The 19745-nt window shown below is 58.4% G+C and overlaps 2 protein-coding genes across 3 annotated transcripts; both read right to left on the bottom strand.

Moving 5' to 3' along the window:
- Positions 1-398: 398 nt before the first annotated feature.
- TRPT1 (tRNA phosphotransferase 1) lies at positions 399-4711 on the bottom strand. 2 transcript variants are annotated; one of them, XM_085046551.1, is made up of 8 exons: positions 4580-4711; positions 3810-3891; positions 2696-2853; positions 1645-1819; positions 1136-1192; positions 911-1021; positions 525-631; positions 399-493 (listed from the first exon to the last, which is right to left on the bottom strand). In XM_085046551.1, exons 1-7 carry the CDS (start codon positions 4634-4636, stop codon positions 555-557), a joined length of 717 nt encoding a protein of 238 aa, XP_084902677.1. In that variant the 5' UTR covers positions 4637-4711; the 3' UTR covers positions 399-493; positions 525-554. The 2 variants fall into 2 exon arrangements, with proteins under 2 accessions (XP_084902677.1, XP_084902676.1); XM_085046550.1 differs by having other exon boundaries at positions 399-631.
- Positions 4712-5439: 728 nt separating this feature from the next.
- On the bottom strand, positions 5440-12573 carry SCYL1 (SCY1 like pseudokinase 1). Its single transcript, XM_085046328.1, has 16 exons — positions 12309-12573; positions 11760-11903; positions 11283-11405; positions 10811-11025; positions 10604-10694; positions 10235-10390; positions 9478-9636; positions 9131-9238; positions 8590-8703; positions 8193-8348; positions 7482-7670; positions 7036-7108; positions 6646-6843; positions 6478-6560; positions 6193-6388; positions 5440-5588 (listed from the first exon to the last, which is right to left on the bottom strand). Exons 1-16 carry the CDS (start codon positions 12444-12446, stop codon positions 5476-5478), a joined length of 2256 nt encoding a protein of 751 aa, XP_084902454.1. The 5' UTR covers positions 12447-12573; the 3' UTR covers positions 5440-5475.
- Positions 12574-19745: the final 7172 nt, after the last annotated feature.

Genomic DNA, 19745 nt, shown 5'->3' with positions numbered 1-19745 from the left:
CTCCGGGTGTTATTTGGGGAGGGGGCTCGAGGTCTGAACCCACCCCCCCTGATGTGGTGAGCGGGGTTTTCTCCCCGATTTGGGGTGTTTTCTCCCCAGTTTGGAGTGTTTTCTCCCCAATTTGGGGTGTTTTCTCCCCAATTTGGGGTGTTTTCTCCCCAATGAGAGTTGTTTTCTCCCCAGTTTGGATGTTTTCTCCCCGATTTGGGGTGTTTTCTCCCCATTTGGGTTGTTTTCTCTCCAATTTGGGGTGTTTTCTCCCCATTTTGGGTTTTTTTCTCCCCAATTTGGGTGTTTTCTCCCCATTTTGGGTGTTTTCTCCCCAATTTGGGATGTTTTCTCCACAATTTGGGTTGTTTTCTCCCCATTTTGGGGTGTTTTCTCCCCATTTTGGAGCGTTTGCATCGTGACTCGCACATGGTGCTGAGGGAGTTTTATTGGCGTCTGTGGGGCTCGGGGGCGTCAGAACCCCCCAAATCCTTGTGGGGGGGGACTCGGAACCCCCAAATCCCTGTCAGGGGGACTCAGAACCCCCAAATTCTCCAGGAGGGGGCTCAGACCCTCCCCAAATTCTCATCCGGGGGTTTTTCCCCCCTTTCATCCCAGGGCGCATCCAGGGGCAGTTCACATCCTGTAGGGGGAAGGGATAAAGGAGCTGTTGCCATGGCAACAAGACCCCCCAATGCCTACGACCCCCAAATCCTGACCCTCCCCAAACCACTGACCCCCCCAAATTCCCGGATTTCCCCCAAATTCCCAGCTCCTCCCAACCCCCCGAGCCCCCTAAACCCTCCCGGTTTCGAGATCTCCCCCACACCCCTGATCCCCCCAAAATCCCCCTGACCCCACAGGTTCCGGGGTGCCCCAAACCCCCTGATCCCCCCCCAATTTTGGGGTTCCCCCCACTCACGGTGCGGCCGCAGCTGCAGAACCCGCAGGAAATATTTGGGGGGGATGCAGCCCTGAGCGTCCCCCGGCGTCAGGATCACCCCGTTGGCCGAGCGGAAAAAGGGGATCCCATCTGGGAGGGGGGACATTCCGGGGGGGGGTCACACCGACATCGGGGGGCACCCCCGAACATCGGGGACCACCCCAAATATCGGGATCCCCCCCAAAAATCGGGATGTCCCCTCACCCGCCAGCGCCCGCGGGCCGTCGATGAGGATGGCGATCTCTGAGTCGGACCTCATCCCTGTGGGGAGGGGGATTTTGGGGGGTCCTGAGGGGATTTTGGGGGGTCCTGAGGGGATTTGGGAGGGCTGAGGGGGTTCTAGAGGGAATTGAGTGACCGCAGGGAGGTTTTGGGGGGTTCCAGGTGGGAGGTTTGGGGGTCTTAAAGGGGATTTGAGGTGCCTGAGAGATTGTAGAAATGGATTTGGGAGATCCGTCGGGGGTTTTCAGAGGGATTTGGGGGTCTCAAGGCTGTTTCGGGGGACTTCTGGAGGGATTTGGGGGTTCTTAGGGAGCTCTAGAGACAAATCTCGGGGTTCCCAGCAGGATTTGGGAGGATCCCGATGGGAAAATTTGGGATCCCAAAAGCTCCCCGCGCCGGGTGAATGTCGGGTCTCTGCGGTTTTGGGAATCGCTGGTCGGTTTGGGGTTTCGGGGGGATTTTGGGGGTTTTTTTTGGGGGGTTTCACTCACCGCTGCGCACCCCGGGGTCCCCCGGCAGCCCCCCGGCCAGGTGTAGGTGTTGTCGCCCCATAGGGCGCAGCCCCCCGGCCCGGATTGCACCCCATAGGCGCCGCCGGGTGCCGTGGGCGAGGGTGGGGGGCAACGCCTCGGGGGTCTGCAGGGGGGTCAGCTCCAGCTCCGGCACCTGCGACCCCCCCGGACACACCCCAAATCACAGCCGGGACCCCCCGAATTGCACCAGGGAGAACCAAAAATCCCATCAGGGAGCTCAAAATCCCACCCGAGATCCCCCGAATTACAGCCGGGACCCCCGAATCGCACCCGGGATTCCTAAAATCCCATCCAGGAGCTCAAAATCCCACCCGAGATCCCCCAAATCACAGCCGGGACCCCCGAATTGCACCCGAGATTCCCAAAAGCCCATCCAGGAGTCCCAAAATCCCACCCGAGATCCCCCAAATCTCAGCCGGGAGGTCCAAAATCCCACCCGAGATCTCCCAAATCACAGCCGGAATTCCCAAAATCCCATCCAGAAGCTCAAAATCCCACCCGAGATCCCCCAAAATCACAGCCGGGAGCCCCGAATTGCACCCGGGATTCCCAAAATCCCATCCGAGATCCCCCAAATCACAGCCGGGACCCCCAAATCATACCCGGGTTTCCCAAAATCCCACCCGGGACACCCAAATCACACCCAGAACCCCAAAATTCTCCCCAAGACCCTCTCTGAAATCCCCCAAATCTCACCCAGGAACTCCCCAATCCCAGCCAGGACCACAAATCCCACTCGGAAGCCCCAAAATCCCACCCGGCACCTCCCCAAATCCCACCCAAAGATCCCCAAATCCCCACTCGGGATCCCCAAAATTCCCTCCGAGACCCCTAAATCCCCCACTTATTCCCCCCCTAATCCATCTCCAGCACCCCCTGTGGATCCTAAACCCCGCTGGGATACCCCAATCCTCCCAGCGACGCCTCAAACTTCTCTCCAGAGACCCCCAATCCCCCCCCAAACCCCCCCAAAATCCCCCCCAAACCCCTCTGCAGCCCCCCTCCTCACCGGCAGGGAGTGCCCCTGGTTCGCCCTGATCCTCAGGGGGTCTGGCCGGAGGGCGAAGCGACCTTTGGGGTCAGCGGCCACCACCCTGCGGACGTCCCCCTCCGAGACCCCCGCGAAGCGCCGCAGCCGCAGCAGAGCCCCCACCTCGACGAAGCCGTCTGACCCCCCCAAAAAATCCCCCCGAGACCCCCGTCAGGACCTTTGGGGGGGTCCCGAAAGGCATTTGGGGGTTGCAAAGAGGGTTTTGGGGGTCCCGAAAGGCGTTTGGGGTGTCCCAGGGGGTATTTGGGGGTTGCAAAGAGGATTTTGGGGTCCCAAAAGGCATTTGGGGGTTCCAGAGAGGATTTTGGGGGTCTCGAAAGGCATTTGGGGTGTCCCAGGGGGCATTTGAGGGTCACAGAGGGTTTTGGGGGGAATTAAGGGGGTCCCGAAAGGCATTTGGGGGTTCCAAAGAGGATTTTGGGGGTCCCAAAAGGCATTTGGGGGTTCCAAAGAGGATTTTGGGTGTCCCAAAAGGCATTTGGGTTGTCCCAGGGGGCATTTGGGGGTCCCAAAGAGGGTTTTGGGGGAATTTAGGTGGTCCCAAAAGGCATTTGAGAGCACAGTGTGGGTGGTTTGGGGTCCCAGAGAGCATTTGGGGGCGTCTCAGGGGGCACTTGGGGGAATCCGGGGGTCCCAAAAGGCATTTGGGGCATCCCAGGGGGCATTTGGGGGTTCCAAAGGGGATTTTGGGGGTCCCAAAAGGCATTTAGGGCATCCAGGGTGCATTTGGGGGAAAGCCAGGGGTGGCTTGGGGTCCAAAGGGGGACATTTAAGGGGTCCTGGGGTTGGTTTAGGGGTTCCAGGAAGCATTTTGGGGTAGCTGGGGGGTCCTGGGGGACATTTGGGGGGTCCAAGGAGGGTATTTGGGGTTGGGCTGGGGGTCCTGGTGGATGTTCTGGGAATGTCAGAGGGAATTTAGGGTGGACTGGAAGGAATTTCGGGGTGGATTTGGGATGGTTGGGGTGTGTCAGCAGCAATTTGGGGGTCCTGGGAGCAGTTTGGGGGTCCCGGGGTGGGTCAGAGGGTGTGGCTAAGGGGGATTTTGGGGTGGGTTTTTGGGGGTCTCACCCACCCGGCCCCATGGGCAGCCCCTCGGCCGCAGCCCCATGGCGCAGGACGTAGCTCAGAGCCTTCGACAGTCGCACCGCGGGGTCCTGGGGGGATCCACGAGTGACCCCTTGCCACCCCTGGGTGACCCCAAGCCACCCCTGGGTGACCAACAGCCACCCCCGGGTGACCCCCACAGCCCCCCCACCACGGGTGACCCCCAATCTTGGACCTTTTTCCCCCAAAATCGAAGCTCCCACCCCACCCTGAATGTCCCCTTTGGTGTCCCCCCCGTCCCTTGGGGTCTCCCCAATTTCTGGGGTCCCCCCCACCGCATTTTTGGGTCCCCCCCTTCATAATTTGAGGTCCCCCCCTTGCGTCCTTGTCCCCCCCAAACTTTGGGGTGTGTCACCCTCCCTCCACCTGTGTCACTCCCCCTTGGGTCCTTTGTGTCCCCTCCCCATTTTGGGGTGTCCCCTCCCCATTTTGGGGTGTCCCCTCCCCACTTTGGGATGTCCCCTCCCCACTTTGGGATGTCCCCGCCCTCTGGAGTCCTTGTCCCACCCCCTGCCCGTGTCCCCTCCCCTCCTTGGGGTGTCCCCGCCATCTCTGGGGTCTTTGTCCCCCAAGTGTCCCCTCCTCCTTGGGGTGTCCCCCCCGTTGGATCCGTGTCCCTCTGGGCTCTTTGTCCCCCCCCACCCGGTGTCCTTGTCCCTCCCCACCCCCTCCTTGTCCCCCCCCCTCACTTTAGGCTCCCCCTCCCCAAATTTCGGGGTCTCCCCAACCCCCCTCAACCTCCTCCTTCCTCCTCCTCCGCCGCTGGGTGGCGCTCGCTGCCTCCCCGCCCGCCATGCGAGCAACGTGACCTCCGCGGCGGTACACGTGACAGCCCCGCGCCACGTGACCGCCGCCGCGCGGCGAGTCACGTGTCCCCCCTCACGCATTCCCCTCCTCGCGCGTCACGTGTCCCCCTCACGAATTCCCCTCACGGCTCACGTGTCCCCCTCACGGCTCCCCTCACGAATTCCCATCACGTGTCCCCCTCGCGCCTCACGTGTCCCCCTCACTACTCCCCTCATGAATTGCCGTCAAGTGTCCCACTCACGGCTCACGTGTCCCCCTCACTGATTGCCGTCACGTGTCCCCCTCACGCCTCCCTCACGTGTCCCCCTCACGGCTCACGTGTCCCCCTCACGACTCCCCTCACGAATTCCCCTCACGTGTCCCCCATCGCGCGTCACGTGTCCCCCTCACGGCTCCCCTCACGTGTCCCCCTCACGGCTCACGTGTCCCCCTCACGGATTCCCGTCAGGTGTCCCCCTCACGGCTCACGTGTCCTCCCTCACGGATTCCCGTCACGTGTCCCTCCTCACGGCTCCCCTCACGAATTCCCCTCACGTGTCCCCCTCACGACTCACGTGTCCCCCTCACGGATTCCCGTCACGTGTCCCCCTCACGGCTCCCCTCACGAATTCCCCTCACGTGTCCCCCTCACGGCTCACGTGTCCCCCTCACGGATTCCCGTCACGTGTCCCCCTCACGGCTCCCCTCACGAATTCCCGCCATCGCGGCACGGAGTCGCTGCGGGCCTGAGGGGGGTTTTTATTATCGACCCCCTCCCCAAAAAAAAAAAAAACCACCGGGATTTCCGCCCTCCCCACACCCCTCCTTCGAGACCCCCCCCAACCCCTTCAGTCGAGCTTCCGCGCCCCCAATTTGGGGGGACCCCGGGGACCCGCCCGGCGCTTGGCCTCGAGTTCCCGGCGGCGCTGCTGCTCCCGCTGTCGCCGGCCCGGGGGTGGCCCTGGGGGGGACAAGGAGGTTATTGGGGGGTCGTGGGTGAAGGGGGGGGTCAAGTGGGATGAGTGGGACATGGTGGGGGGCACGGAAAGGGGGGTTCGGGGAGGATGAGGGAGGCGAGGGTAGCCTGAGGGGGTTAAAGGGGTTGGGGAGGGTCACAGGGGGACATGGGGGGGCAGAGAAATGGGGTGTTGGAGGGGTCTGGGGGGCTTCAGGGGGTGTTGGGGACACTGCCAGGAGGCTTTGGGGGTCACTGGATGGATTTGGGGTCCCATAAGTCTGGGGTGGGGTCCCAAGGACATTGGGGGTGGGATAAGGAGTCCCAGGGGCTGCGAAGTCCCACAGGGGCATTGGGGGGTCCTGCAGAGGGGTCCCAAGGGGGGTATTGGGGGTCCTGGGTGGTCTGTGGGGGTTGCTGGGGGAATCCTGAGGGTCTGGGGGTGTCTGGGGGGGTCCTGGGGGGCGTATTGGGGGTCCCAGGGGATCTGGAGGGGGGATGTTGGGGGTGCTGGGGGGATCCTGAGGGTCTGGGGGTTTCTGGGTGTGTCTGGGGGTGTCTGGGTGGGTCTGGGGGTGTCTCTGGGGGTCCCGGGGGGGGGGGGTCTCACCGTGCTGGCTGGGCAGGGATTCCCAGGCGTCCTCAGTGCCCCATTCGCCCCCAACCCCCCAGCCCCCCTCCCCCTCATCACCCCCCCCGGCTGGGGGAGGGGCGCTGGGGGGGAGCTCTGTGGGGTTGGGGGGCTGCGGGGGGGTCTCGATTTCCTCCGGGCTGCTGGCAGGGGGGCTTCGGGGCAGCTCCATGTCCTGGGGGGCGGGACAGAGGGGACAGGAGGGGTCAGACTGTGGTCCCCCCCCCATCCCAAGCATGATCCCCCCTCACCCCCCAAACTCACCTCCAGACTCCCCCAGTCGTCATCCCACCCATCGGTGTCGTCCAGGGGGGGCTCCTCCGGGGGGGGCTCCTCGTGGGGGGGCTCTGGGGGGGTAAAATGAGGGGTCAGGGGGGTCATCAAGGCTGGGGGGGGGTCAGGAGCTGGGGAGGGGTTGGGGTGGTCACTCACCTTTTGGGGGGGCTGCAGGGCTCTCGGTCTGTGGGGGGGGTCCCTGCGGGAGGGGCTGTGTGGCAGCTGCCCCCCCCTCGCCCCCCATCAGCCGCGCCGTCAGGGAGGTGACACCGGTGACAGCCCAGGACACGGCGGCACCCAAGCCCCCCGCGCCACCCCCCGGCCCCCCCGGGGTGGTGACAGTGCCGGGGGGGTCTGCGGGAGGGAGGGAAGGGGGTCATGGGGGGGCATCTCCAAAGCCCCTCCGTGTCCCCCCACCCTCACTGAGTCCCAATGTCACCTCCTTCTTGCTCCCCCCACTCTTGTCCCCCCCCAAACTTTTATTTCTCACCCTCCCCCAATTCTTCCCCCCCCCCCATTTTTTGGGACCCCTCCCCAATTTCTCACCCCCCTCCTGGCCCCCCCCGGCCTCGGCTGCTGCCTCCAGCTGGTCCAGGAAGCTGCGAATCGCCCGGAACGCCTGGGGGACACAGCGGGGGACACCTCAACAGTGAGAGACCCCCACCCCTTCAGAGACCCCCACCCCTTCAGAGCACCCTGACCCCCCCAGACCACCAGCACCCCCCACTCCAAAGGGACCCCCCCCAAAACCTCCATTGGAATGGGGATGTCCCCTCCCCATTGCTCTGAGACCCTCCCCAACACCCCCCACTGCAATGGGATCCCCCATTTCATTTGCACCTCCAGCACCCAGACCCCCAGTTATTCTGGGACCCCCCCACCCAGACCCCCACATTGTTCCATGCCCCTCCCATCACCCTAATTAACCCCCCCAATTGCTCTGAGACCCTCCCCATCACCCAGATGCCCCCACAAATTCCTCCAGGCCCCACCTGCTGCCGGACGCCGGGGTGGGGGTCCACGGTGAGGGCGCACAGGGGGGGCAGGACCCTCCCCGCCACCTCGGACGGCGAGTAGCACCCATGGGTGGCTGCGAAGGCGGCGACGGCCGCGGCACGGGCCGGGGGAAAGGGGTCCCGGGTGGCCCTGGCCAGGGCGGGGGCCAGGACCCGCCGGCGGGTCTGGGGGGGACAGGGGCACAGTGAGGGAAATGGTGGAGGACAGGGTCAGGGTGGGGTCACAGAGCGAGGGTGGGGACAGGGGAAAGAGGTCCTGGGTGGCCCTGGCCAAAACCCACTGGGGGGGGTGGGGGGACACAGGGTCAGGGAGGGGACAGGGGGTCACACTGAGGGGGGTCACAGGCTCAGGGAGGGACAGGAGGTGCAGTGAGGGGGACGGGGAGGGGTCCTGGGTGGCCCTGGCCAGTGTAGGGGCTAGGACATGCTGGTGGCTCCTGGGGGGACACAGGGGAAAAGGGGTCCTGAGCCAGTGCAGGAGGGTTCTGGGGGATTCTAGGGGGTCTCAGGCTCACCTGGGGGGGCAGGTTTGGTGCCAGGTGCCCCAAGTACAGCAGGGGGATTATGGGGGTCTCAAGGGGGTCTCAGGGCTCACCTGGGGGGGCAGGTGAGTGGCCAGGCATCCCAGGTGCAGCAGGAGGGTTATGGGGGGATTATGGGGGTCTCAGAGGGGGTCTCAGGGCTCACCTGGGGGGGCAGGTGCGTGGCCAGGCGCCCCAGGCACAGCGTGGCGTTGCAGCGCAGGGGTCCCAGCGCGTCACCCCCCTGCACCCGCAGCAGCAGCCGGGGCAGCTCGCCCCCCCTGCGCCCCTCCCCCAGCTTGGGCGCCAGCAGCACCATGGACTGGGGGGGAGGGGAAACACGGGGGGGTCAGGGCAGACCCCCAGATGGGATTTTCGGGGGGTCCCACCTGATCCCACCCATCTGGGGATGTCCAGGTGGTTGGGGGAAGTCCCACCTGGTGTGTTCTCCCCATCCATTAGGGATCCCCAGGTGGTTGGGGGAGTCCCACTGGGGGGCTCCCACCCATTTTGGGGGTCCACAGGTAGTTTTGGGGGTCCCCAGGTGATTTTGGGGTGCTCACCTTGACCGTTTGCTCGCGGATGGCCGGGTTGGAGTCGAGGAACCCATGGGCGACGTGGGGGAAAATCTGGGAATCCACCGTGGCGTCGGGCAGGAACTCAATGAACTCCTCGAGCTGGAGGGACGCTGTGAGTTTCCTAAACATCCCCAGGGATTCCCCCCAAACCCTTCTGAGACCCCCAAACCCCTTGGGGACCCCCAAACCTGTCAGAGATCCCCCCAGAGCAACCCAAAACCATGGATTGCCCCCACTGTGGAGCCCCCAAATCTCTGACCCCATGGATTCCCCCATTCCTCCCAGTCTCATCCCAGACCCCCCAAATCCTACCCCAGTGCCCCCTGAAACCCTCCCAGTCCCCACCAATTCCATCCCAGTCCTCACCAGTGTTCCCCAGTCCCATCTCAGCCCCACACCCGTCCCCACAAGTCCCATCCCAGTGCCTCCCAGTGCTCCCAGTCCACCCCAGCCCCATCCCAGTCCCATCCCAGTGTCTCCCAGTGCTCCCAGTCCATCCCAGTCCCACTCCAGTGCTCCCAGTCACCAGCTGCAGCAGCCTCAGGCGCAGGCCTCGCTCTGGGGACGAGAAGAGCCGCACGAGGACGGGGACGATTCGCTCCTGGTACTCGGGGGGGTCCAGAACCTTTGCCACCTGCGGGGGGGACACGGGGACATCAGTGGGGGTCAGAAGGGTCACCCCAACTTGGGGGGCATGGGAGGTGCAGAGGGATGACCCCACTTTGAGCAGGGCGGGGGACATTGCTGGGGGTGGATTTTGGCGCTCGGGGGGGTTTTGGGGGATATTTTGGGGGTCCCCACTTGCAGTGAGGGGGCAGTGGCTTATGGGAGGGGATCTTGGGGGTTATTGGGGTGGGATTTGGGGGGTCCAACCTGCAGCAGGGGGGGCAGGGCGCTGGCATCAGCACTCCCCAGCTCCAGGGCCTCGAGCAGCCTCGGGAGCAGCTTGTGCCTCCGGAAGGGTCCTGGGAGGGAGTCCAGGAGAGGGGGCAGCTCCTGCAGGAACGTCCGGCGCTCTGAGGGGTCCTTAACCTGCCAGGGGGGTCCCAAAAACACCGGGGGTCAGATCAGGGGAGGAGGATGAGGATGAGGATGGGGGTCCCAAAAACACCAGGGGTCAGATCAGGGGAGGAGGATGAGGATGGGGATGAGGGGACAGGGATGGGAAGGATGATGGGGATGAAGAGGATGAAGGAACAGTTGTGAAAGTGATGATAAGGGGACAAGGATGGGGACGAGGATGAAGATGAAGGAATGGGGATGAGGGTGATTATGAGGGCCCAGGGATGGGGATGAGAATGATGATGGGGATGAGAATAAAAAAACAAATAAGCATGGGAATGGGATGAGGATGAGGATGAAGGAATGGCGATGAGGATGATTATGAGGGCATAGGGATGGGGATAAAGAAACAGAAATAAGCATGGGAATGGGACGAGGATGAGGATGAAGAAACAAGGATCAGAGAACGGGATGGGGATGAAAAAACAGGGAAGAGAATGAACATGAGGATAGAGACAAGTATTAAAAAACAGGAAGGAACAGAAATGAGAATGAGAGAACAGAGATGAAGATGATGATGAAAGAACAAGAATGAGGCTGAAGATGAGGCTGCTGCTGGTTCCCAGACCTGGAATTGCTCGAGGAAGAGCCCGGTGCGCACCAGGGCACAGGTGAGGAAGGCTCCCGGGCGCTGCAGCCGCTCCAGGAGTGGCCCTGGGCCTGGCCTGGCCCCTGGATCTGCTGCCACCAGCTCCGAGAAGGGCGGGATGAGCGCGGGGGGCAGCTGGGGGGACAGGAGGGACACAGGGTCAGGGGGACCCCACGGGCTGGTGGGGACAGGGGAGGGGACAGGGTCAGAGAAACCCCAGAGTTTGGGGAGGTTTTTGGTAGTGAGGAAGGGCAGGAATTTGGGGGATCCCAAAGTTTAGGGGGAGTCAAGTTTAGGGGTGTTTGGGGATGCCCAGGTGGTCCCCAGGATTTTGGGGGGGTCGCTGACCTTGCCAAAGCTGCGCAGAGCCCCCGGCCGGGGGAGGGGTCCATTGAAGACCTCCCAGATGAGACAGCCCAGGCGCCACATGTCCCCTGCCCTGGGGGGGGCCGTGACAGTGGGGAGGGGGCACAGGAGACCCCCGTGATCCCCTGAACCCCTCCAAAGCCCCCCGGTGCCACCTCCAGCCCCGTGACCCCCCTCTCCCCAACTCACCAGGGCTCTCCCTTCCCTCGGGAGGGGTCGCTGAGTTCGGGGGGGTCCTGGGGCCGGGTGGGGTCACCAGGGGGACGGGGGGGTGTCCCCTCACTGGCGGCCGCCACCCGCTCGAGCCCCCCCAGCTTCCACTCGCCCCCGGGGTCCACGAAGACAGCGTCGAGTCCCAGCGCGTGGTGAACCAACCCCGAGACCCCCAGGAAGGCCAGCGCCGTCTGGAGGAGGGGGAAAAGACCCCCCAGTATTGTTAACCCCCCCCACTTAAAAGGGTATCCTCCCCCTCAAAAACCCCCCTGGATCCCAGGGACCCCCCAGATTTGGGGGATCCCCCCACCCATTGGGGTCACCCCCTAATTGCAGGGTCCCCACAAAGGCCTCAGATCTCCCACCAGGGACCCCCCTCCATGACCCCCCGAAGACCCCAAACCTCCCCAGGCCCCTCCAAATTCCCCCAAATCCCCCCCAGACTCACCAGCAGCCGCTGCAGCCCCCAGGCCACCTCCTGCTCGCCCGAGTCGCCGGTCGGGGGATGCAGCCGCAGGTGTCGCCGCAGGGGGGTGACAGCTTCTGTCACCAGGTACAGGCACTGCTCCGTCTGGGGATGTCACCCTGGGTCACCCCGGGGACCCCCAGGGTCCCGTGTCACCCTCACAGCAGCCCTGTGTCCCCTCCATATCACCTTGTGTCCCTTCCATATCCCCATTCCTGTCCCTCTACCCCATCCCCCCTGTCCCCCCAATGTCCTCCTGTCCCACCAGTCCCTCCTGTCCCCATTGTCCCCCCAATGTCCTCCTATCCCCGCAATGCCACCCCAATGTCCCCCTGTCCCTGCCTGAGCCCCTTTCCCCGCATGTCGCCATTGTCCCCCAATGTCCCCCTGTCCCCATTCACCCCGCCATGTCCCCGCGGTGTCCCTGTTGTCCCCCGCGGTGTCCCCCGGCCCCGTTACCTCCAGGCTGTCGAGGTAGCCCAGGACGTTGGGGTGTCTGAGGCTGCGGAGTCGCTTCAGCCCCGCCCGGGCCAGCGCGGTGGCACCGGGGTCAACCCCCGGGCCCAGGCTGTGGGCGAACACCGACACCGGAGCCCCATCGGCCTGGGGACACGGGGACAGTCAGGGGACACTTTGGGGACACTTTGGGGACACGCGGGAACGCGGGAAACAGGGTAGGAATAGGACACAGGGACAGGGTGGGGACATGGAGAGACAGGGGGATAAGGGAGACCTGGAGGGACACAGGGATGGGGGACATGGGGACGTGAGGGGACATACGGTGACGTGGGGACACGTGGCGACACGGGGACAGTGGACAGCGGGACCTGAGGCACGCAGCCATGGGGACAGCGAAGGACATGGCGGGGTGGGGACATGGAGGGACAGAGACACGGGAGACCCGGTGGGACGCGGGACAGCGGATGGCGTGGCGGTGGCCAAGGGGGATTCGGGGACAGGGAGGGGACACACGAGGGGACACGGCACCCACCCCCCTCACCCCCCCACCTTGCGGCGCCCCCGCAGCAGCCGCCAGAGCGGGGCCGGAGCCGCGGGGTCCGGCGGCGGGTCAGCCTCGGGATCCGCATCGGGCGAGCCCAGCTCGAAGGGGAAATCCCGCACCGGGTCCCGGGAGAAGAGCCACATGGCCGGGCCCGGGGGTCCCGGGGGTCCCGGGGCTCCGAGGGGGTCCCGGGACCGGAGCGGGCCCGGAGGAAGCGGCGGCGGCGCCGGGCGGGAGGATCCGGTGACGGACCGAGAGGCGGTGCCTGGGTGAGCCAATGAGAGAGAAGAGGCGGGGCCTGGATGGGCCAATAAGGGGGAAGGGGTGGGAAATGGGAGGAGCGAGGGGTGGGTCGCGAAGGATCCAATGAGGAGCGGGGGCGGGGCCAGAATTAGCCAATGAGAGGCGGAACCGCGCGGGGAGGGGAAAGGAGAAATGGGCGTGGCCTGGAGAGGGGGGCGTGTCCTGCGGGAGGGGCGGGGCCTGCAGGGGACACGCGGGCAGGAAGCAGCGGTGACGTCACCACGCGCTGCCAGCCTGGCCAGCACCTGCTGTGACGTCACGGGAACAGACAATGACGTCATACGCAAGGCACAGCGATGACGTAGCACACCGAGGTCATCCCCCACCTCCCCCTGGTCCCAAGGACGACACAAGGCAAGTCAGGACTCAGCAGTTTATTGTCACTGGGGATCCCTGTCACGATATGGGGGTTCTTGTTGCGATATGGGGGTTCTCGTCGTGATATGGGGGTTCTTGTCACAATATGGGGGTCCCATCGTGACATTATCCTTGTCACAATAATGGGGCTTCACAGCGATACAGTGCCCCATCCTGGTCCTGGCACAAGGGCTCCTGTCATGACACAAGGGCTCTGTCACGACAGGGGTTCCTGTCACGACACTCACCTTCAGAGCGATCCAGGGTCCTGTCGCGATATGGAGCCCTTGAAGAAGAACATGGGCACCTATCGTGATATACGGTCTCTGTCGTGATATGGGGGAGCCTTGGTATCGTGGTGCAGAGGTGTCCCTGTCACAATAAGGAGTCCCTGTCACGATATGAGGGGTCCTATTACCCAGAGGGGTCCCTGTCGTGACATGGAATCGCCCCCTTCTTGTATCGCCACGTGGATAAATGGGAGGGGGGGTTTCCCATCACACTAAGGGGTCCCTATGGGGGCTCCAGTCGCGATATGAGGTCCATGTCACGACATGGCAGTCACCCTTTTCCCTCCATCAGGAATTCCCCAAGTCAAGGAGGAGAAAGAGGTGGCTCCCTGTCATGATACTGAGTGTCTCCGTCGCGATATGGAGCTCTCTATCGTGATATGAGGGGGTCTCTGTCGCGAAAGGACCCAAAGCCAGCAGCAGCGGCGCCGCGGGGGGTCGAACCCCGCCCTGGGGGGTCCCAGGGGTGCCACCACCAGCGCCTTTTGCTTTTTTTTTGGCCTTTTTGGGTCCGGAGGGGAAAAAGCAAAACCTGAGAAAACAGGGAAAAGTTTTCTCAGGAAAAGAAAAAACCTCCCGAAACGGGAAAAAAAACCCCAAAAAAACCTCCCCAAAGCACGTCCGGCCCCGCCCCATGCGATTTGGGGCAAAAAGGGGGGAATTTGGGGCCGGAGCACACCCGAAAACAGGTGGTTTGGGGGGTTCGGGGTTCAGCGCGCGCTCCCGGCGCGATTTGGGCGGAGAAACGGGGATTTTGGGTCCGACCCAGGCGCAAAACCAGAAATTTCGGGGTCACGAGCGCAAAATCAGAGCCCAAACCGGGGGATTTTGGGTTAATCCCGCGCCCCCGGCGCACAGCGAGCTCAGAAACGGGGGGAATTTGGGGTCAGCCGCGCGATCCGGGCGCAAAACGGGATCAGAATCGGGGATTTTAGGGTCGGTCGCGCGGCCCCGGCGCTAAACGGGCTCAGAAAGGGCCGATTCGGGTTAAACCGCGCGGCCCCGGCGCAGAATTAGCTCCGAAATTGGGATTTTTTTTTTTGTTTTAGGGTTAATCACGCGCCCCCCCATCGCGGTTTGGGCTGAGAACGGGGGATTTTTGGGGTCGGCGCTTCCCGGGGCCCCGCCGGTACTTACTCCGCTCGGCTCACCTTTTCCTGCCCCCTCTTATTTTGGGGGGAATTTCTAGGGTTTTAAGCCTTTTTTTTGGAGCCAATTGTCCGTTTTGGGGCGAATCGAGGCGGTTTTGGCACTGTCACTGTGGGGAGGGGAGAGAGACAACACCAACCCCCCATCCCCCACGCCTGCTCCTCCATCCCTTCGCTTTTGGGGGAAAATCTGGGGAAAACGGTTCAAAAGCTCCTCCCCCTCCCCAGGCACCACGCGAAGGCGCTGACTAAGCATTTTTTTGGGGGGAAAAAACCCTGTTTTTTGTCCAAATTCCCACCTTGGGGGCAGGCCCTGCCAGCAGCGCGTTCTGAAGCAATTTTACCAATTTTGGGATCTTTTTTTTTGGAGGGGAAAGCAGCCAAAACCCGAAGCTCCCCCTCCCCTTCCATCCCTGGAACGGCCCGTTTTGGGGTGAAAGCGGCAAAAAAATACCAACTTCTGGCTCCCTACTGTTCCTGCAGACCCTGTTTGGGGGGTTTTTTTGCCCCAATCTGTCTCTCTCGGAGGCTCCTCTGGCGGGGGGGCAGGGCCGGCGGGGCTGCAAAAAACACCCACGAGACCCCCCCCCACCACAAACCCTGTCAGCACCGTTTGGTTTTTTGGGGGGAAAAGCGGCCGAATCGGTCAAACCGCCGGTTTTCCGCCGGTTTCGGGTTGGGATTTGGGGTTGGGAGGTGCCAGCATGCCACATCCGGGGGGGTGGGACACCCCGCGCTCCCCCCCAGCCTCCCGACGCCCCCAAACCGGCCGGAATCACCCCAAAATCCGCCGCCCCTCCCCCTCCCCCCACGAGGGTCCCGGGGGGGGGCTCAGGGTGGGGGAGGGGCGCGCCCGGTACCTGCCGCCACCGCCGCCGATCTGGGGGGGTTTTACCTCAATTTTGAGGCTCCCCCCCCCAATCTCGCTCGCTCCTACACTTACTCGTTTTTTTGGGGGGCAAAAGGCTATAAATTTAACCATTCCTGCTGCTGGTTTTGGAGAAAAAAACCTGAAAACATGATTATTGTCCCCCTCCCCCCGCGCCTGCTCCAGCCCCCTCCCTCCGCGGGGATTTTTTTTTAGGGGGGGGATTTACGTTCTTTTTTTTCCTAAAGGAAGCTTCCTGGAGCCACATTCCTGATCTTCCAGCTTCAATTTGGGGGGGCAAAAAAGCTTCTTTTTCATCCTGCTGATTTCCTCCCACTTGCGGCTGTGGAAAGGGCGGAAAACACCCCAAAACCGCCCCCTCCCCCCAAAAAAAAACCTTTCCCAAAAATAATGAAAATTAAAAATCGACTCTTACTTCTCTGCATTCCCCAAATCTGGGGGGTTTTCTCCTCAAATCCCTGCAGGAACCTCCTGAGCGCGTTTTGAGTGCAGACTGGCCTTTTTTTGGTTAAATCCTTTTTTTTTTTGTCCTCCCTTTCCTCGGCTTTTCTCTCACCGTTTTTTTTTTTTTTCCTTTTTTCCCTGCGTTTTGCTGCTTCCCTAAGGGGGGAAAAACACTCGAGACACCCCCTCCCTCTTTCCCCACCCTCCCCAAAAAAGAAAAAAAAAACCAAAACATTTTTGAGCATTTTCTATCCCTTTTTTATCACCAGCCCCTCCCGCGCGACGCCTTTGGGATAAAAACAGAAGATTTTGGACACTTACTGAGCGGCGCCGGCGGGAGCGGCGGAGCCGGAGGGCGCTGGAGGGATTTGGGGGGTTTTTTCCCCATTTCTGGGGATTTTAATAGAAAAAGGGGGAAGGGAAAAGGGGCGACGGCGACGGCGCCTGAAACGACAAAACCCCAAAACCCCCCAAATCCCCCCAAAATTCCCAAACCCCCAAGAGGGGTGAGGCCTCACCCGGCCGCTGCCTCCGGCTCCGATTGGGGAATTTTCCTCAAATTCCTGAATTTTCCTGGCTCCGGGACACCCAAAATTGGGATTTTTCTTCCTTTTTCTCTCCCTTTTTTCCTTCTTTTTTTCATTAGTTTTCGCTTCTATTTTCTCCTCTAATTCCTCTTTCATTTTTCCTCTCTTCTATTCTCTTCTAGTTTTTTTTCTCTCTTCTCATTTTTCCCTGTTTTCTTTCACTTCCATCTTCTCAAATTTTCAGCACTTGGGTTTTTCTTTTTTTCTATTTTCGTTTTTTTTCTATTTTCGTTTTTTTCTATTTTCAATTTTTTTCTATTTTCTTTTTTTCTAGCTTCGTTTTTCTCAATTATACATTTTCCAATTGTATATTTTTCTATTTTTCAGTCTATTTTCTTTTTTCTATTATTTTCTCTATTTTCTTCTATTTTCTATTTGCTCTATTTTCTTTTTTCTAATTTCTTCTATTTTCTCCAATTTTCTATTTTTTTTCTATTTTCTATTTTTCTCTACTTTCTTCTATTTTCCAATTTTCTTCTTTTTTCTATGTTCTTTTTTTCCAATTTTCTATTTTTTTCATTTTCTTTTTTTCCAATTTCTATTTTTCCAATTTCTACTTTTCCAATTATTTTCTATTTTCTTTTTTCCTGATTTTCTTCTATTTTCTTTTTTTTTCTATTTTCTCTTTTAATGTCCTTTTTTTTTTTCCTCTTCTCTCTCTTCCTACCCCGCCCAACTGCCGCCATTTTACCAAAAAGTCCTTTTTCTCCCCCAGATGGGGCCACTGCGAAGAAAAACTTCCCTTTCCCTGCCGACTCCATCTTCACTCTTCAGTTTTCCTGCTCTTCCCTCAAAATTCGTTCCTCTCAATCCATCCTGATCCTGAAAATGCCGCATTTCACCCCAAACCGGTCGCCCCGCCTGCGCTGCCCGGCCCGGCCCCGTTTGGGGACAAAATCACCTTTTTTAAGCTTTAAAAGCTTTTTTTCTTTTTTTTTTAAATCAAATTTAGGAGCTTTTTTAGCAGAAAACAGCGTAACAAGCGCTTTTTTCTTTAAATTAAAGCAGCTTAAAAAGCTCTTTTTAAGTTCAAACCGCCCCAGCTCGCTCCGGCTTATCAAAAATTATCAAATTACAGCATTTAAAGAATTACAGAGCTGCGTTTCCTCCCAGAAATCGGCTTTGAAAGCAGCGATTTCTTCAAAACCAGCCTTAGGAGCTTTGGTTTCGATCAACCTCAGCTTTAAGAGCTTTTTTGAGGTTTTTTTTCGTTCATTTTTTTCCATTTAAAACGCCCCGGCTTGCTCCGGCTTTCCCCATTACTGGAATCGCCGCAAATTCAGGATTTAAATGAAAGAAAACAGCTTTAGGAGCTCAGTTTCCTCTAAAGGAAACAGTTTTTATCTCTTTTTTTTAAAAAAAGAGCAGATTTAAGAGCCGCTTTTATGAAATAAAGCGATTTTAGAAGCTCTTTCTCCAAAATATCGCAGCTTTAAGAGCTTTCCACAGGCAATAAAGCCATTTCGGGAGCTCTGCGTAGAAAATAAAGCCATTTTAGGAGCTTTTTTTTCTATAAATTCGAGCAGCTTTAAGAGCTTTGGGCTCAGAATCGAGCGGTTTTGGGCCGAATTTGGTCCTTTTCGGGGCTAATTCTCGGCCGGGCGCTGCCGGCGCTGCGATCTCCTTTATAAGCAGCCAAGCGCCTCCCCTTCGGGGGCGACAAAATAGTCCCTAAAATCGCCAAAAAAGGGCAGCAGCCCCCAAAATCACCCCCCAAAACCCACCTCCCCCACTGCGAACAACCCTCCTCACTTGTTATTTTAATTTTTTTTACCGTTTTTTGGGATTTTTTTCCCCCCTCGCGAACCGCCCTCCCCCCTCTCCACGTGGACCGGCATGAGAATGGTTAATTTAAAAAGCGATTTTTTGGTTCGGTTTGGCCAATTTTTGCCCTAAAACTCCTCGTTTCGACCTTCCCGGGTGGTTTGGGAGCTTTATTTATTTATTTATTCACTCGTTTTGCTCTCTTTTTTTGCTTTTGCTGCGTCACGGGGTTGGGCTGCTGCCAGAAAGTCGCCGTTTCTCCCCAAAAGGTCACAAATTTTGGGTGATAAAAAGTCCCTGAGAGCACACAGACCCCAAACTCCCCGCTTTTCACCTAGTTTTGTTCCCCCAAAAACCCCAAAAGACCCTTTTTAAAAACCTTTTTCCCTCCCTTTACCAGCACAGCCCAAACCACCATTTTAATTCCTTTTTTAACCGCAGAAATGCACCAAAATCTCAGTGAAATTAAAATTTTCACCCCATTTAAAGCCATGCTGAGTCATGGAAATCCCTGTTTTCAACCAGGGGAATAAAATCCCCACATTTTCAGGCATTTTGAGGCATTTTTAATACATTTTTAGGCACTTTTTTTTCATTTTGAGGCGTTTCCAGACAGGAAATGACACCCCAAAAATGCTGGCAGGGAGGAGAACCCCCCCAAACCTATAATTACCATTAATTAAAGCTGCTCTGTCGCTAATTAAAGCTGCTGACGAAGCCAATGAGGCATTTTGGGGGTGTGGGAGGAGCTGCTCCGACATTTTTGGGGCGTTTCCTGCAGGAGAAAAAAAAATTTCCTTATTGTCGTTAATTATTATTATTACTTTCTGTATTTTTCCACGAATAAAACCTCCAAATATGGGTTTTTCTCCCCCCATATGAGGCACTGAGAAAGGCCTCACTCAAAAAAACCCTAAATTTTGGGGAGATTTACCTCAATAATAATTTTTACAGCAATAATCTGCCCATTTGTGGCCGGTTTAAGCCATAATTAAAATATTAAAATTATTTTAGCAACTCTGACGTGGCCAAAGTTCAGGTTTTCTGCATGAAAATCCCCCAAAAAACTGCTTTTTCTCAGGATCTGGTCCTGGAGAGGTAATTTTAACAAATTTTCCATGGAAAAGGTCAATCAGCTTTTCAAAAAATGTGAAGTTTTTATCAGGAAAAAAAAATAAGGGGGCTTAATTTCACTAATTATTTTTGCAGCAATCGTTTCCCCATTATTGAGTGTTTTCAACCACATCCCCCCAGTTTCAGGTTCATTTTATTTTCTCACTTCCAACATTTTTTGATTAATTCTAATTGATTTTTTTGGAATGAAAATGTCCCCAAAAACTGCTTCCTCAGGAGCTGAGCCTGGAGAGGCTATTTTAAAACATTTTCCTCTCGAAAGGTGGTCTTAACCAAATCCTGCAAGTTTAGTAGGAAAAAAATAAAAGAAAATGTTAGTTTTATTTATTTTTAAACAGTGATAGCACTGTAACTGCTTTTAAAGAGGCCAAATAGCATTTGTAGGTCAATTTGAGCCATTTTTTGGCCACAGGATGTAGATTTTGACCTCAAAAATCACCACTAAGGCAAAACCTGCAGTTTTTTAGCTATTTTTTTAACTCAAACGGCCCATTTTTAACCCAAACTGTGAGGCAACCTCTCCACT

Source organism: Lichenostomus cassidix, unplaced genomic scaffold, assembly GCF_008360975.1.
Source record: "Lichenostomus cassidix isolate B80296 unplaced genomic scaffold, HeHo_3.0 HiC_scaffold_40, whole genome shotgun sequence".
Lineage (NCBI taxonomy): Eukaryota > Metazoa > Chordata > Aves > Passeriformes > Meliphagidae > Lichenostomus > Lichenostomus cassidix.
This window is presented reverse-complemented; position numbering and strand designations above follow the sequence as displayed.

Coding starts and splice junctions, on each gene's coding strand:
- TRPT1 (XM_085046550.1), bottom strand. CDS start 4,636: ATGGCGGGCGGGGAGGCAGCGAGCGCCACCCAGCGGCGGAGGAGGAGG. Junction 1,820..2,695: donor ACCAGGGGCACTCCCTGCCG/GTGAGGAGGGGG, acceptor GGGGGGTCGCAG/GTGCCGGAGCTGGAGCTGAC. Junction 1,193..1,644: donor GGACCCCGGGGTGCGCAGCG/GTGAGTGAAACC, acceptor CCCTCCCCACAG/GGATGAGGTCCGACTCAGAG.
- SCYL1 (XM_085046328.1), bottom strand. CDS start 12,446: ATGTGGCTCTTCTCCCGGGACCCGGTGCGGGATTTCCCCTTCGAGCTG. Junction 8,704..9,130: donor GCCTGAGGCTGCTGCAGCTG/GTGACTGGGAGC, acceptor GCGTCCCTCCAG/CTCGAGGAGTTCATTGAGTT. Junction 6,389..6,477: donor ACGACTGGGGGAGTCTGGAG/GTGAGTTTGGGG, acceptor CCCGCCCCCCAG/GACATGGAGCTGCCCCGAAG.